General features: G+C 43.1%; 2 protein-coding genes across 9 annotated transcripts in view; one reads left to right on the top strand and one right to left on the bottom strand.

Moving 5' to 3' along the window:
• The window catches only part of LOC134798796 (endophilin-A), an 89,982-nt gene extending 78,429 nt beyond the window's left edge, over positions 1 to 11,553 (top strand). For all 7 annotated transcript variants that reach the window (XM_063771184.1, XM_063771183.1, XM_063771179.1 and 4 more), the window contains 2 exons: positions 5,846 to 5,967; positions 6,602 to 11,553. In XM_063771184.1, the coding sequence (XP_063627254.1) occupies positions 5,846 to 5,967; positions 6,602 to 6,727 (248 nt within the window). In that variant the 3' untranslated portion in view covers positions 6,728 to 11,553. The remainder of the gene's footprint in view (positions 1 to 5,845; positions 5,968 to 6,601) is intronic.
• Positions 11,554 to 13,248: 1,695 nt separating this feature from the next.
• LOC134798786 (polyubiquitin-C) lies at positions 13,249 to 16,023 on the bottom strand. Of its 2 annotated transcripts, none has more exons than XM_063771160.1 (2): positions 15,886 to 16,023; positions 13,249 to 15,643 (listed from the first exon to the last, which is right to left on the bottom strand). In XM_063771160.1, exon 2 carries the CDS (start codon positions 15,633 to 15,635, stop codon positions 13,350 to 13,352), a length of 2,286 nt encoding a protein of 761 aa, XP_063627230.1. In that variant the 5' UTR covers positions 15,636 to 15,643; positions 15,886 to 16,023; the 3' UTR covers positions 13,249 to 13,349. The 2 variants fall into 2 exon arrangements, with proteins under 2 accessions (XP_063627230.1, XP_063627231.1); XM_063771161.1 differs by having other exon boundaries at positions 13,249 to 15,640; positions 15,886 to 16,004.
• Between the last annotated feature and the right edge of the window lie 585 nt (positions 16,024 to 16,608).

Here is a 16,608-nt window from a genome sequence, read left to right as displayed (position 1 = left end):
GCTGCCAAACGCGTCGTGGTAGCAGTTCAAAGAGTCGGTTAAGAAATACCGTGGCACAGTGAGAGGGCTCTGGAAAGCGGAGGCCGGCTAACAGGGCGCCTATCAGGCGAAGATAGTCTCGGCGGCTTCTGGGCGCAGCTGCCCCTCTGGCGCGCAGTGACTTCTTGATAAACCGTCGCCCTCGGAAGTTGTACTGACCTGGTAAGTAGCAAGAAACCAGCGCGACTTGTAGACGATCTGCTGGCATCAGCAGTTTTTGCGACAGCCGTAGTAACGGAAGGGATGTAGTGTCGCCGTCGTTTTATGTATACTGTAGCGGTCCGGTTGTATGTTTGTAGTACACTACTGTCGTCAGCGCTGCAGATGCGGCTCGTTAACGATTACTCTCCACTGAAAGGGCCTTACCTCGTACATTGTTTACCATTATTGGAGATTGTAACGGACTGCAGGCATAAGATGAGGAGGGAAGTGGCACGAGGTTTTCGGCAGCTGTCAGAAGTGTTGCTGGGGACTGCGAAGGTGTCACCTTCCTCCATGAACTAAAGTTTGCGAATTTTAGACTATTAAGCAGGAGGCACTGAGTCTCATTTCTGCTAGAAACTCGGCAGCAAGGCAGGCCTGTATGTCACGAAAAAGAAAACTTTCAATCGGGGTGCTGTGCCGCGTGTCCCACGTGATGTCTAGGAGCGTGATGGTCTAATTCGCTTTATCCGAAGAAACGCCTATATTGAGCTAGTATAGGGGTATGGTACTGCATGCTTTTAAGGAAATCGAACTGATGAAATCAAGTCTAAAATCGATTTTCGCGCTTTGCGTAACAAAACTGTTTCGATAAAGTCGAAGACAGACAGATGCAAACTGCTGGAGTCCTCCTGGCCCCTTTCTCTTAGCACCGGAAACTCAAGCTTGTTCAGGCGCAGCGGGTTTATTTGTCCCATTTTGTTTATTACGGGCTTGGTGAACGAGTTCGTCTTTGTAAGACGGACCTTAAGCTGGAGAGCGCGGGTAGCAGAGAGATAATTATGTCAGGACTGCAGACCTTTTCGATGCCTTCAACCTCGGTTGTGAGCGGTCGCACAGGATCGTGTCGCAAAGCTGCTCTCCGGTTGGATCGCTCGCTGGCCTCGAGACGTCGTAACGGACGCCGCTTCGGGGGTCGTAGGACCCCCGAAGCGGCACGGCTCCTCGTCGATCAGCACCTTTATGAAGCCCAGGGACGCGACGTATTTTCCTCTGGGTATCGACATATCTTACCGCTTTCAACTCCGGGCAGTCGAGTCACGCTAGGACGAGGCTCCTAACGACCTTGTCTGCCGTCGCCATCCTTAACCGAAACCAAGAGTTTAGCGGTCTGTTCGTACTGTGGCACCATAACTATAGGCGCCTGCGTACCTCAATGGGACCATGTGGACAGGACAAAACTGATACCGTGGCGCCAGCGTCAGCTTGGTAGGCAGCATCGGCGACGGGTAAGTTCGCGGTGGTATTCTTGCGAACAGAACATGGGCTCCATTGCAAGGGACGACATCGTCGTAGTTGCAGCATCGGTGGGCAGCATCGGCGTGATTGTCGGCGCCATCATGGCAACCGCCGCCGCTCGGGAGGCGCCGGTGCGTAAGGTGAGAGGCGCCTCGTGGTGGCCGGCTCGAGAGGCGCCGGTTCGTGAGACGACAGGCGCCATGGTGGCGGCCGGCTCGGGAGGCACCGGTGCGCGAGGCGGGCGGCGCTATCATGGCGGCCGCCACTGGCTCAGGAGACGCTGGTGCGTGAGGCGAGGACCCATCATGGCGGCCCGCTCGAGAGGCGCTGTCGCGTGAGGCGGGTGGCACCACCGTGGCGGCCGCCTCCGCCGGCTAGGGAGGCGCCGGTGCGTGAGAGGCGCCATCGTGGCGGCCAGCTCGGGAAGCACCTGTGCGTGAGGCGGCCGCCGCCAAGCTCGGAGGCGCTGTTGTGTGAGGCGAGAGGCGCCATAGTGGCGGCCAGCTCGAGAGGCGCCGGTGCGTTAGGCGGGCGGCTCCATCGTGGCGGGCGGCGCCAACGTGGTGGTCGTCACCGCCGGCTCGGGAGGCGCCGGTGCGTGATGCGAGAGGCGCCATCATAGCGGCCAGCTCGGGAGGCACCGGTACGTGAGGCGCCCGCCGCTAGGCTCAGGTGGCGCCATAGTAGCAGCTAGCTCGAAAGCCGTGAGGAGGGCGGCGCCATCGTGGCGACCGCCGCCGCCGGCTCGGGAGGCGCTGGTACGTGAGGCGAGAGGCGCCTTCGTGGCGACCAGCTCGACAGGCGCCGGTGCACATGACGGACGTTACCTGCACGGGAGGAGCCGATGCGTGTGGCGGGCAGCGCCATCGTAGCGTCCTCCGCTGGCTCGGGGGGGTGAAGTGTGCGCGTGGCGGCTGGCTCGTAGTTGTACGCATCATCACGGCGACACTGTTGCCCTCGGCGGCGTCATCGTAGTGGCCTCCACCGGCGCGTAGGTCACCAGCGACGCTATGACGGACGGCAACCGACGGGCGAACGGCACCGCCGCTGTACTGTAATGTTTCCACTGCTTCCACGTAACTTACCTTCCTTCCACTTCGAGCAGTCGGGACGCAGGAGCGGTTCGCCTTCACCTTTGCGCCAGGACGGGATCGAGAGGTGTAATCCACCCGCGCCGGACCGCAGCAACAGGAGCGGGCGTGTTCTCTCGGAGTCTCGGACTGGACTCGCCCGCACCGCGACACCTCGGGCCCTGGCCCGCAGCGTCGCAGCGTCTCGGAGTCACCTCGGACGAAAGCAGAAGAAAGTCGGCGGCGCCGGCGCGGCGCGCGACACGGGCGGGGGGCGGCGCCGCGCGGGGCGCCGGTGCCACGGGCGGGGGCTTCCCTGTCGCGTCGCTTCTGAACGCCAAATAAAACTAGAATATCATTAAACTGGCTCACCGGATGGTTCGAGACAATCCAAACCTCCTTATCAGTCCTATAGAAGCGCGGCGCCCAACAGCAGCGCGCGCAGGCCCTCCGCCTCCGCGCCGGGCGCAGGCACCGCTCCCGCCGCCGCAGGCACGATGACCGCACGTTCCCTCTCCAAACGCGGAGCGACTTACGTTACCACTTGATAAAAAAGTACCTACTGACGCACTTCCTACTTCGATCTCGAAAATGCGCGACCTGCCCGAGAACCGTGCCTGTCAAAGTAGGCATTTACAATGCGCAACTAACAACACGAGATACTCCCAGGCTTGTTAACGGTAACGATTTTAGCAGCATGGTATGTAAAAATTCATTTAGCCAGAAAAATAAAAATATAAAGTGGGTAGAATCGAAAAACACTTTCGATCGCGAGATCGCCAAAAGACTAATAATAGCGATCTCTGCTATATCTTACTATTTAATGGAACAAGCTTTGGTTTGGAAATTTAAAGCACCATGCTGCAAAAATGTACGCAAAAAAAAAATTGCGGACCATCGGACAAGACGGTCGACGAAACAATGTGTCATGGCGGCGAGTCGCGGAAAGCGAGCAACAGTTCGCAGGAAGGGGAAGCGGAACTACGTCACGGCGTGGGGCGGAGCGACTACATAGACGCTAGCGGCATCTATCGGACACCGGAGGCGTTACTCTCTCAATGAAGACCTCTGACGTAGAATACGGAACACATAATATTATTATTTTACGGTGTTATATTAAGATTGTCAAACACAATCGCTTATGTTTTGATGTTAACTAGGTGCTAAAAGGAATGTAAAAAAACAAAGCCCTCGACTCAGTCATTGAGCTAAATGTGCATTGTGCAAGTATACTTAGGTACCTACTTGGTACTTACCTACGCCACGATGTCAGGTCCGATTTCACGCGTTTATTAGATTAGTTGTCTGTGTATTGCGTATGTGATCCCGGTCAATTATTTCGGTTTATTTGTTTGCTACAATGCTTCAAGTTCTAGAAGACGCTCACTTGTCACACAGATACATATTCTCGACAAACACAATATCTATAAACACAACACACGAACACAGATACAAATATACGAATAGGTACTTAAATAGAAAGACGACAGTATAAAATTCAGCGAGTCCGCTCTGAATTTGTAGATGCAAAAAAGACTACGAGCATAAAACTGCTAATTGATTTTTACCATTTCAATAAAATTGTTTGTTGCCCGGTTTAAAACCTTGTTTTTATATCGACAAGGCATTTAATCAGGCTTCCTGGCCACTGATACTAAAGGCATACATAAGTGACGCTGAGCCTGTGTATTACTAGCATAAAATGCTGTTGTTTTTCAAGAAAATGTATTTCGTTAACTGCTCTTTGACAATGGCTAGCCTTATTTTTTTTCTAATTCATGCCTTATAAAAGTGCTTTTACTGAGATTTCATTTATAAATCAAGTCTCAACCTAGTTTCTAGATATCTTTTACAATTAAACACATACATTCAATCACGTAGCTGAAATTTTTGGTTAGAGTTAGACCAAGAAAAGTCTGCAGCGATTTTGATAGCTCCCGCAGTGCAACTGTTATTTTAAACGTCAAACTTCTATGAAATTATGACGTATAAATAACACTTGCACTGCGTGGGCTATCAAAATCGCTGCGGACTTTTCTTGGTCTAACTTTAGTAATTTTTCTTATCGAGTGCTGGGTTTATTTTAATAGTGTTGTTGGCTGATTCGCTTGTTTGTTTTCGTTCGGTTCTCCTTTCTACTGGCATTAGTCGTGTCATGCATGTCGCAATCATTCATTTGTTGCTCGCGACATCAACTAATAGTGTTACGACGAAAATGTTCGCTATACGTCGCATGTTTTCATCGTAGAGCTTACGGCCATGTTAAAAACCATTCTTACGAACTAGTCCATCTAATTTTGATTCAGAATTATCTCGTAGTAGAGACTACTGTGGATGTATGTTGTTTATAAAACAATATGTTTGTCAAGTAGTATCTACGAAGGGAAATCACGCTTGACGCTGCTTCGTGAACGAAATGGCTTTTACAAAATTGTTGGAAATCTACCTGTGGTAGGCTTACTAGTTGATTGTCGTTCAAATGCGAAAATAGATTGCCTTTGGTAATATCTTCAGGTTCAACACTACAGTCAACAAAAAATAACTTAATCTGACGGAGCTACCTTGGTAAAACTATGTGATAAATCGAATCGGAACAGTTTTCTTTCTGTTGGTCACTTAGAAATGGTTTCATGGTGCCCTGCAGTTCCATTTTACTATGTGAAAAATTCTAAATATTATTTTTGCGACGAGTTTTTTACCGCGAACATGAGGCTATGATACAATTGGATATGTACCTAAGTACCTATGTAAGATAAAATGACTTGGACATGAAAGTACTTAGTTTTCTACACAAATTCTCGCATGTCTTCGCCTAACGTCGCCAGAGGAAAACGAGTGAACATCTTATATTTTCATGATATACCCAAAGAGAATTAAATCACTCATCGTCATATCATATATAACCTTTATTTTAATCACTACGATACCTAAATTATTTGTCTTTGTCATGGCAATCGATGTGTGAATTACCATTTGAAAAACAATCAACTCGTATGTACCAATATTTAATTATTTCGGGTTGATGTTTAGTATCTAGGCAGTACATTTATGTTGTCTTTTATTAATTATTAGGTAGATTTTAGACATGTTTGTTACTAAATAATAGAATTTCAACACAAATGAGATCTTACCATAATATGTTACGTGCAGATTGTTTTACATTACCGTGATTTCTATGTCAACGATTAAGCCAGTGTCAACAAGAAGTAATCATCGAAATTGATCTTTAAATCCACGTGGTAAGGTCTCATTTCACTTGCGACTATATTCGTGTAAGTAACGACGAGTTTGCGCAGCGTCGCCGCTGCCGTCGCCGGTTAAGTCGCCGGCGCGGACGCCGGTGGCGCCCGCCAAGGGCCCGTGCTGCACCGCGCTGTACGACTTCGAGCCTGAGAACCAGGGCGAGCTTGGATTCAAGGTAAACATATGCAACAGCAGCTAAACGAATATAAAACCTTTTAACGGGCATATAATAACATAATATAATAATTCAGCCTATATACATCCCACTGCTGGGCACAGGCCTCTCTCCTCTCATGCGCGAGAGGGCTTGGGCTATAGTCCCCACGCTAGGCCAATGCGGATTGAGGACTTCACATACACCTTTGAATTTATTCGCAGATGTATGCAGGTTTCCTCGCGATGTTTTCCTTCACCAAAAAGCTAGTCGTAAATATCAAATGATATTTCGTACATAAGTTCGGAAAAACTCATTGGTTTGATTTTTTGATTGAAAGTCGGACGTCATATCCACTCGGCTACCACCGCTTTAACGGGCATGAGGGTCGGAAATTGCACAAAATTGAACTTTATCACTTTAAAATAAGGTCTAAATTGTGGTGGAAATATATTTAATATATATCCCCGCCATAAAGACTCAAAACTTACCACCACAACGACTTGACTCGCCTGTACGCTTTTATTTTTTTAGTTTACTTTATTTTACATTAATTATGACATTGCCACACTTTGGCATGCAGACTTAGCTTCGTCCGAATCTAGTCTATATTTCATTTTGCCACATTTGATTCCAACTTTACTGTGTTCCCCAGGAAAACGACGTGATCACACTGATCAATAAAGTGGACGACAATTGGTTCGAGGGCTCCGTCAACGGCAAGACCGGCTACTTCCCCATCAGCTACGTTCAGGTCACCGTGCCGCTGCCCAACATGTAAGCCCAGTCCTGGCCGCACCATCTTACTGAGCTGAGCGCTCACTCGAAAGCTCAGAACAACAACTATGTCTGAAATCTGTAACAATAGTCAAACGCCTCGGACACGAAACGCAGCGAAACTGATGCCGACTTCCATGCATTAGTCATAATAATTGTATTGCGGTCGGCGTCAACGTTGAGCGTGCGCGCTGCACGCCCAGGGCGTGCGTTCCGTGGCCCTCCGGTATTGACACGCCAAGTGGAACTATGTTTAGTACTATAAAGTGTCATTCTATAGAACTTGCTATGTAAACAAACCGCCATATTGAAATCATCATTCAGTGACAATTTTAATATGGCGGTTTGTTTACATAGTTAGCATTTTTAGCAAGTTCCATAGAATGACACTTTACTAGATGGTGCTGCACGAAGCCATGGGGCCGATTTTTGATTTTCGATCGCTCGATTTCGTCACTCGAAAATCGGTGGAAAACGGCGACATGCAATTTTTTTAAATACGAGCGATCGAAATTTGGAATCTAGTGGTATTGACCACTCGATTTCAATTCTATTAGTAGAATTTAAACGCCTAGTAGTGGAGATATCATTTAACGAAATACACGAAATCGAGTGGTCGAATTTCAAAAATCGGCCCCCATATAATATACCTATTGGGAATTGAATAGGGACCGTACGCGTTCGTGAGTTTGCCATCTTGTGGCTTAAATAGGACTTAATTACCTACTGTAAAGTGCAGCGGCGATACAGTTATTATAAATATTGTTCGTATCTCGTAGTAATCGCGCGGCTGTCAAATCCGCATTTGTATCGCTGTGAAATATTGCAATGTGTAAAATCCCTAAGCAGGAGACTCCTGTGCTACTCCGAAGAAAGCTGACGCATCTTCCCTATTGTATTATTATAGCTAAATGCTTGATCTTTTGCAAATTTCACCGAACCGTACAGCGCCATCTAGTTAAGTGGTAAAAATCTACTCCCTTTCCTGCGTTTATGTTTTTTTTTGTTACAAACATGCATAGATAGTGCATTTATAGTGATTATTCTGAGCTTTCGACTTTTGTGGGCTGTGGGTAAGAGTTGGTATAACACTCCCTCGCAACGCCGGCGACTTCGTGTCGGGGATATTTTGTCAATCGCCTAGCCTAATGTTTGTATCGTAAATGGTGTTTTGAAGCCAACATTGTAAACAAGCAGCTACCTTGTTATTTACTCTATAATTGTCAAACGCAACTGAAGAAGTGCATATTGAACAATAAATATTTCAGCCATTATGATGACAGCTTAAACATTTTATTTTAACGAAGATTTTCAAAATTTGTTATACATTTGTTTACGTTGTTGGCTACTTCTGTCAAACACCATTTGAGAGTTCTTGTAAGACCATGACTGGTCCTCTCGGTCCCACTGCGGCATTGATTGTATGAATATAATATTGTATAAATAACTAAAACAATTGACGTTCAAGTTTATGTACTGTAATCGTGTAAAAGGGGTCCATAGGTATACCGTTCATATATAAAGTCAGATCCAATGCTAACAACCAGTGGAAAGACACAATGACTGCGTCCTTATTAAGGCACAAAATCAAATAACAGGCCTCTTAAATTAATCTACTGAAATAAAATCGCTGGAAGGCAGGAGTAAATTTACCTTATCTTATGTTCGATTATATTTGTACCATACAATACAAATGAGGACTGTCTTTTCAATAGGGCTTATTTATATATGAATACCATACAAAAATAAGTCCTTTTGAAAAGACACTCAAATATGAGACGTCCCTGTGAGACGCAGAACTCTGCATTCGTGGCGAGGTAGGTACCTAAGCAATAAATTAATACCAAATGACAAGACGGGCAAAATGTTTTCGACAGCAACGTAGTCAATGGGTGCTGCGTTTTCAAATCGTTATAAAAACTGTTATATTCGCCACGCAGTATTAAGTAGATAATACCTTCATTTCGTCTGAACTATGTCAAAAGCTCAATGTTATAGCAATGAAGTGTCCTCTTAAATAATACATACTCATTATTTTATCCGTGGTTACCCTGTTTTTACAAACGTCTATATTTTTTGGTCACGTCTTCCAAGGTTTTTTTTACCTTCCTGATTTAGCAGTGTAGCTATTTTATTAGACATTCCACAATGTGTTTGCCTGTATGAAAATGACATGTATTTTTTTACGGAACGAGAGATTTACCCTTCTGATTTTACTACATGAAATTATGAAAATAAATTGTAGGTACAAACTAGACTCCGTTTAAAACACATTTAAATTATGTTTGGGCTGAATAATTATATTTAGTTTACGTTGCCATTTAATTATTTTTTTACATTTTGATGTATTGAATGTGTCAGTTAAGTATGTTTTAAGTATGCGACTGCATTATGTTAATATTGTATTAAATCATATGGCCGTGTTTTGGCAACTATTACCAACCAATGGTAATTAAATAGCATTAGAACGTGTGTAAACACAGATACCTTCCATCTTATAGCTAGGAAGTGTGTTACAATAATTAGAATTAAGCCTAGGATGGTCGGATGAAGGAGTTTTGAATATGCGAATCCCACCCCTAAAGCTAGTTACCTGTAGAGATTGGTTATTGATCACGAGACTTGAGACTCCTAGGCTTACGATAATTGTCTAGAGAGTAATGAATGAAGCACCAAAATAAAGCCACGCGGCGCGAAGAGTTAGGACACGTTCGTATTAGGCTCATAAGTTTGCGACTCATTCTGAGCCTTAGCGTCCAATACTATTTACAGTACAGATATAGTATGAATTTTATGAGATGATTTTTTCGGCTCGGGTCCCAATCTGTTTAACAAAAGCCTGTTTCTTTTATGGAGAGGTGTCTTAGGCGGGTGCCAAGGCAACCACGTCGTTAAAAAGCAACTATCGTGATAGTATTAAGGTTCAAATTTATGTAACAGCTCATTCTGAGATAAAGAGTTTGGGTAATGTAGGGCCATCGGTCGCCTGTGTGTGGCCTGTCAGGTAACAGAATGAGCTGTTACATGAATTTGAACCATACAAATAGGACGGTAGAAATGCTTTTTTTTTCCCGTTCAGTCAGTAGCGGTAGAATTGGTAATGGTAACCGATGTAGAAAAGAAACAAATGCTTTTGTTTAACAGATTAGGGCCTTAGCCGAAAAAATCATTTCATAAAATTCATACTATACCTACTTAGTAGTCGGCCGACTGTGAGCCCAATATAACGTGCCCATAGCTATGCAAACTAGGTGGAGACGAGCAGCGGCTCGATGCCTTCGGCAGCATCAATTTTGAGAAGTGATATTTTCAAGTAATGTTTGTAAATTAGTTATTGTGAATCTATTTTTGTAGATGCGCTCTCACATTTGTATAGTATTTCCTCTCAACGTATGGTTAGCTGGACGCGTTATCACATTTCTAAACAGTGACAGCACAGAACATGTATTAGGATTATGGTGTAATACTAGTTAACAATACGAGATTAGATTTTATAGTTATATCTTTGCGGGTAATTATTTATCTAAATGGAGAATGTATACAATGTATGTAATACTTATAATTAATTATGAGAATGGAGTTGTAAGTTGTTGCAATCTTGCCAGGAGTTTGTGGCGTTTCGATGTTTGATGTTTTATGGCGAAGTATAATATAAACATATTATTATGTCATTGTGATAACGTTAGATATCGTGCTGTTGGAGCAGTGTCCTAAACAGTATAATTATTACTTAAATCAATTTTACGTACATTATTACAATTCGCTCATACTTTTATAATTTTTTTGCATAATATTTTTTCTTTTTTAATTGTAAACTAGATTATGCATGATTTATACCAAAACATATTGAATTAGGAATTTTACTTCATGGCCTCTATTAAAATAGTATTGTTAAATGTACTTGTAATAATAGCACTTATTGAATAAGATCTTAAATCGTCATATTTCACTTTGTCCAAATATTGATGTTGCAGTAATGTTGAACATAATTATCTCATTCGATTCATTTTCATAGTAATCATTATAAAGTGAATGGGCCCCATTGAATCGCATTTCTGGCATACAAAGACAATACCTAGATCTAATGTTAGTTACACGTAAGTTCATGATAATTGTTCTATCTTCAAGTCTCCTTAATGTAAGTATTTTGAAAGAATAATACATTCATTAATGGTATGAGGATGTCGCGTTTTAATGTTCGGTGTGTGGGACAAAGCACTCACTGGGTTGTAAGAGCGCGTCTACGCTGACTCAACGGTCAGATTTGACAATTCAACCAGTATAAACGCGCCTTAACATCGCATGTTCCAATTTTAATCGATGTATGTACTCAATCTCTAAACAAAGTCCTCCTAAAATGAGTTTAAAATGTTTTTATGCGTAAAGTACGTATTATTGACCAGATGAATACCTAGTTGACTTTCGCTAATATTTATCGTTGACTTAAATCATATCCATGAAATGTTTGTTCAGTGTTGCTTTATATCCTCTAGTGTTCTACTTGGTACCCTGTATTATATTGTAATGGACTGTGTCCAGCTGACACAAGTGCTGAGAAAGCTGGTGTTGCCAACCTAGCGCGTAAATACTCCACCAACACCAGGAAACTATAGTTAAAAGTGTTAAAACACTTGCAGCGCCAAGGTACCTACTATCTACATAATATTATTATTCCTGTTCATGTTACTGTAATCTTAAATATGTACTGTAATTTGTTAGAATAAACTTGACGATTTACGACATGTAATACAAATTTAATATTGATTTGTATTAAAATTTATCCAAAAACTTATTGCTCGTTTTCGCCTCCTAATAAAATGTTAACAATTACATTGTTGTTTCTTTCCCCTACCTCACACCCAACAGTTTTACATATGCCCCGTGTACTTAGTAGGTACCTAAGTACCTATGCACCTTGAATGGGAAACAGAGTGGAAACCTGAATTACTAAGTATATAGTTGAATTATCGAGAAGATGGAATTGCATTTGTAGTGGTTGTATGCTGATAGTACAAGAAAATAGAAAATTCAAATATAGAATGCCTGTAAACAAACAATACTACTACATATGCAATTCCACGCTCTCGATGATTCAACTATAACTATTAATTAAATATTTGGGGACAATCTTAGACAGATCGATCTAGTCACAAACTAAGCAAAGCTTGTAATGGGCCAGCTTATAGCGGGGATACGGCGACGATATACATACCTAAATATATAGATACCTACTATGTGATTAAGGATGGTATTCCACTAGGGAATGTAAACCAGTAGTTGTTTGTATGAAATTTTGGTTAATAACCGGTTTTTCCATATAATTAAAAACCGGTTTACAGTCCCTCACTCTCTCATTAACCCTTTACCAGGCTAAGGCCCACTTGCACCATTCCACTAACTCGCGGTTAACCGGTTAAACCTGCAGTTACCATGGTTACCAGTACAATTTGACACTAAGTTGACGGTTTAACCGCTTAACCCCGGGTTAGTGGGATGGTGCAAGTGGGCCTAAGGGATATATATTTCCCACACACGGCACTTCAAAAATGTGTTCTATTTTCGATGAGTAAGACTGACATTCGATTGTCAGTTTTGAACTGTCAGCTGAGCAAAATGTGAGTCAAAATACATATTGGACAGGTGAAATACCACCCTACGTTACGAATCTGTCAATGTGACATGGTTCTACAGTGGCTCTGGGTTCTAAGGGGTTGGCAACTGTGAAAGGTTTGCATAGACGGCGCCAGCATATGCTATTAATTCCATAAAAAAAAAACAGGAATTTGACACAAGTCTAGGAATTGACAGGAAAACCTATGCTGGCGCCATCTGTGTAATACTTTGACCATCCAACCGCATTTGCTACCGCTGAGTGTAATATTCAATAATACAGCATATACAACCGCAAATAGAAATGACATGTAGGCTACAGTGATATATATTAAACTACTCTTTGCTACAGTGCTGAGTCAATTTTAAAATAAATTTTTGATTTAGCTTTATTGACTGCCAGCGACCCACTAGGCGGGTTTTCAGTTCGTACTGTTCGTAGACGCTTTTCGCTGCATACGGGTTTTCACGCGTTATCAGCTACCCTCGTCGAGCGGACCCCTAGCATAATGCCGGGGTAACGATAACACGAGGAAGAAGAGATCGGCTACCCTCGTAGCACGCGCTGGCCTTAAATGTGTTAACAGATTGCAATTATTTCTTAACGCCACTTGGTCAACGTTATAAATAACGCCCAAAATTTTGTTTGAAAACGCCCAAATAGTCGAAATGTTATATATTTGTAATAATTTGCGTAAAATACCTCACATGGTATGCTTTTAAAAAGGCTGATAGATTTTAACCCCTCCTATATACTATTATAAATGCAAGAGTAACTGTTCGTCTCGTTACCTCTTCAATTTTGCAGTTGCACTACTGAATCAAAAGATGAAATGGTTTTCGTCACGAAAATCCTTCTACGCAGATGAAGTCATGGGCAGAAGCTAGTGAAGTTAGATAAATAAAAAGCGTACATATTCCACGCTAAAATTTTAATCAAATACTGCAATAAGAATGGTGATGTTATGTTACATTGTTTTTAGTCAAAGATTATGTGTTGCATTACAATGTCATGATTAATAACCACCACGAAGGCGAAGCACCAAATGCAAAGTAGATTCCTTCTGGATATTATAATCAGACAAAGTACGGCCATCCTCAAGCTGCTTACCGGCAAAAATCAGACGCTGTTGGTCTGGAGGGATACCTTCCTTGTCCTGGATCTTGGCCTTCACATTCTCAATGGTGTCAGAGGGTTCTACTTCCAAGGTGATGGTTTTGCCAGTAAGGGTCTTTACGAAGATTTGCATGCCACCACGCAGACGCAAGACGAGATGAAGGGTAGACTCTTTCTGGATGTTATAGTCTGAGAGTGTGCGGCCATCCTCAAGTTGCTTACCAGCAAAGATGAGACGCTGTTGGTCTGGAGGGATACCTTCCTTGTCCTGAATCTTGGCCTTCACATTTTCAATGGTGTCTGAGGGTTCTACTTCCAAGGTGATGGTTTTGCCAGTAAGGGTCTTTACGAAGATTTGCATGCCACCACGCAGGCGTAAGACGAGATGAAGGGTAGACTCTTTCTGGATGTTATAGTCTGAGAGTGTGCGGCCATCCTCAAGCTGCTTGCCAGCAAAAATCAGACGCTGTTGGTCTGGAGGGATACCTTCCTTGTCCTGGATCTTGGCCTTCACATTTTCAATGGTGTCTGAGGGTTCTACTTCCAAGGTGATGGTTTTGCCAGTAAGGGTCTTTACGAAGATTTGCATGCCACCACGCAGACGCAAGACAAGATGGAGGGTGGACTCTTTCTGTATGTTATAATCTGAGAGTGTGCGGCCATCCTCAAGCTGCTTGCCAGCAAAGATGAGTCGCTGTTGGTCTGGAGGGATACCTTCTTTGTCCTGAATCTTGGCCTTCACATTCTCAATGGTGTCAGAGGGTTCTACTTCCAAGGTGATGGTTTTGCCAGTAAGGGTCTTTACGAAGATTTGCATGCCACCACGCAGACGCAAGACGAGATGAAGGGTAGACTCTTTCTGGATGTTATAGTCTGAGAGTGTGCGGCCATCCTCAAGCTGCTTGCCAGCAAAAATCAGACGCTGTTGGTCTGGAGGGATACCTTCCTTGTCCTGGATCTTGGCCTTCACATTTTCAATGGTGTCAGAGGGTTCTACTTCCAAGGTGATGGTTTTGCCAGTAAGGGTCTTTACGAAGATTTGCATGCCACCACGCAGACGCAAGACAAGATGGAGGGTGGACTCTTTCTGTATGTTATAATCTGAGAGTGTGCGGCCATCCTCAAGCTGCTTGCCAGCAAAGATGAGACGCTGTTGGTCTGGAGGGATACCTTCTTTGTCCTGAATCTTGGCCTTCACATTCTCAATGGTGTCAGAGGGTTCTACTTCCAAGGTGATGGTTTTGCCAGTAAGGGTCTTTACGAAGATTTGCATGCCACCACGCAGACGCAAGACGAGATGAAGGGTAGACTCTTTCTGGATGTTATAGTCTGAGAGTGTGCGGCCATCCTCAAGCTGCTTGCCAGCAAAGATGAGACGCTGTTGGTCTGGAGGGATACCTTCCTTGTCCTGAATCTTGGCCTTCACATTCTCAATGGTGTCAGAGGGTTCTACTTCTAAGGTGATGGTTTTGCCAGTAAGGGTCTTTACGAATATTTGCATGCCACCTCGGAGACGAAGGACTAAATGCAGTGTAGATTCCTTTTGGATATTGTAGTCTGAGAGTGTACGGCCATCTTCTAGCTGTTTTCCAGCAAAAATGAGTCGCTGCTGGTCTGGGGGGATGCCTTCCTTATCTTGGATCTTAGCTTTCACATTCTCAATGGTGTCAGATGGTTCAACTTCTAATGTGATAGTCTTCCCTGTCAAGGTCTTAACAAAAATCTGCATACCACCTCTGAGTCGCAGGACTAAGTGAAGAGTAGATTCTTTCTGGATGTTGTAATCAGACAAGGTGCGGCCATCCTCAAGCTGCTTGCCCGCAAAGATCAATCTTTGCTGATCTGGGGGGATACCTTCCTTATCCTGGATCTTGGCTTTCACATTTTCGATGGTGTCAGAAGGCTCGACCTCCAGAGTGATAGTCTTACCCGTGAGGGTCTTTACAAAAATCTGCATACCTCCACGAAGGCGCAAAACAAGATGGAGCGTAGATTCTTTCTGAATATTGTAGTCGGAAAGTGTGCGCCCGTCCTCGAGTTGCTTACCAGCGAAGATCAGGCGCTGCTGGTCCGGAGGAATACCTTCTTTGTCCTGAATTTTAGCTTTGACATTTTCAATAGTGTCTGATGGCTCAACTTCCAAAGTAATCGTTTTACCAGTGAGAGTCTTGACGAAGATCTGCATTTTGACTGCTGTAACAATAAGAGATATTGTTTCAAAATAATAATACTGATAATTTTGTTACAGAAAAAAGAACAAATTGTGAAAGAACAAAGAAAATACACGAACACAAAATGGCGTCGGTTAGTGTATTGATGACATGACATGGCAAAATATAAGGAAAATCGATGCGGTAAATTTTGTAGGGCGCATTGATTTAGTGGAGTCGCTACTTACTAGAAGAAAGCATACATTAAGAATTAGGATTACTCACCAGGTAATTTCCTTAGTTTAAAGATAAAGTGAGATTAATTTTAAAGATGATGTCCTTAACAATAAAACAAAACACAGCTGACAAAATAAGCGCTCGTTTAAAGACTTTACGCAGAATGATGAAAAAAAGCTAAAAATCATTTCCTTTTATACGCTTTAAGCACTATGGTTTAAATCAACATGGCAACAAATTAAGGCTTGCTATTCACATTGCAGCATGGCCATCATTGAAGAATATATGAAAATAAAATAATTTTTGTTTATTCACGATTTGAAATACTTGAAAAGTGAAATACTTAAAATCATTTACTTCGACGAATTTTTCCATGCTTAAAAATAGATTCGTGTAATATTTTGGTAATATTTTGAGTACTCTGAGAAAGGTAAGTTACTTGGTCAAGCAAATCTTGTCAGTAGAAAAGGCGGCAAATTTGAAAATGTAGGCTCGAAGGAATATCGTCTCATATAAAATTTGAATTTCGCGCCTTTTTTTACTGACTACATTTGCTTGACCATCTATATTTTAGAGTTAGACCAAGAAAAGTCTGATAGCCCACACAGTGAAACTGTTATTTTATACGTCAAAACTTGCGTTCGCGGCTTCGCCCGCGATTCACGCGCATAGTCTGGAGGGGGCTAAACTTCTATGAAATGATGACGTATAAGAACACTTGTACTGCGTGGGCTATCAAAATCGCTGGAATACCACCCTTATCAATAACAT

Source organism: Cydia splendana, chromosome 17 (assembly GCF_910591565.1).
Source record: "Cydia splendana chromosome 17, ilCydSple1.2, whole genome shotgun sequence".
Taxonomy (NCBI): domain Eukaryota; kingdom Metazoa; phylum Arthropoda; class Insecta; order Lepidoptera; family Tortricidae; genus Cydia; species Cydia splendana.
This window is presented reverse-complemented; position numbering and strand designations above follow the sequence as displayed.

Bases quoted from the DNA above. Each gene is read 5' to 3' on its own strand.
- LOC134798786 (XM_063771160.1), bottom strand. From the start codon at position 15,635: ATGCAGATCTTCGTCAAGACTCTCACTGGTAAAACGATTACTTTGGAA.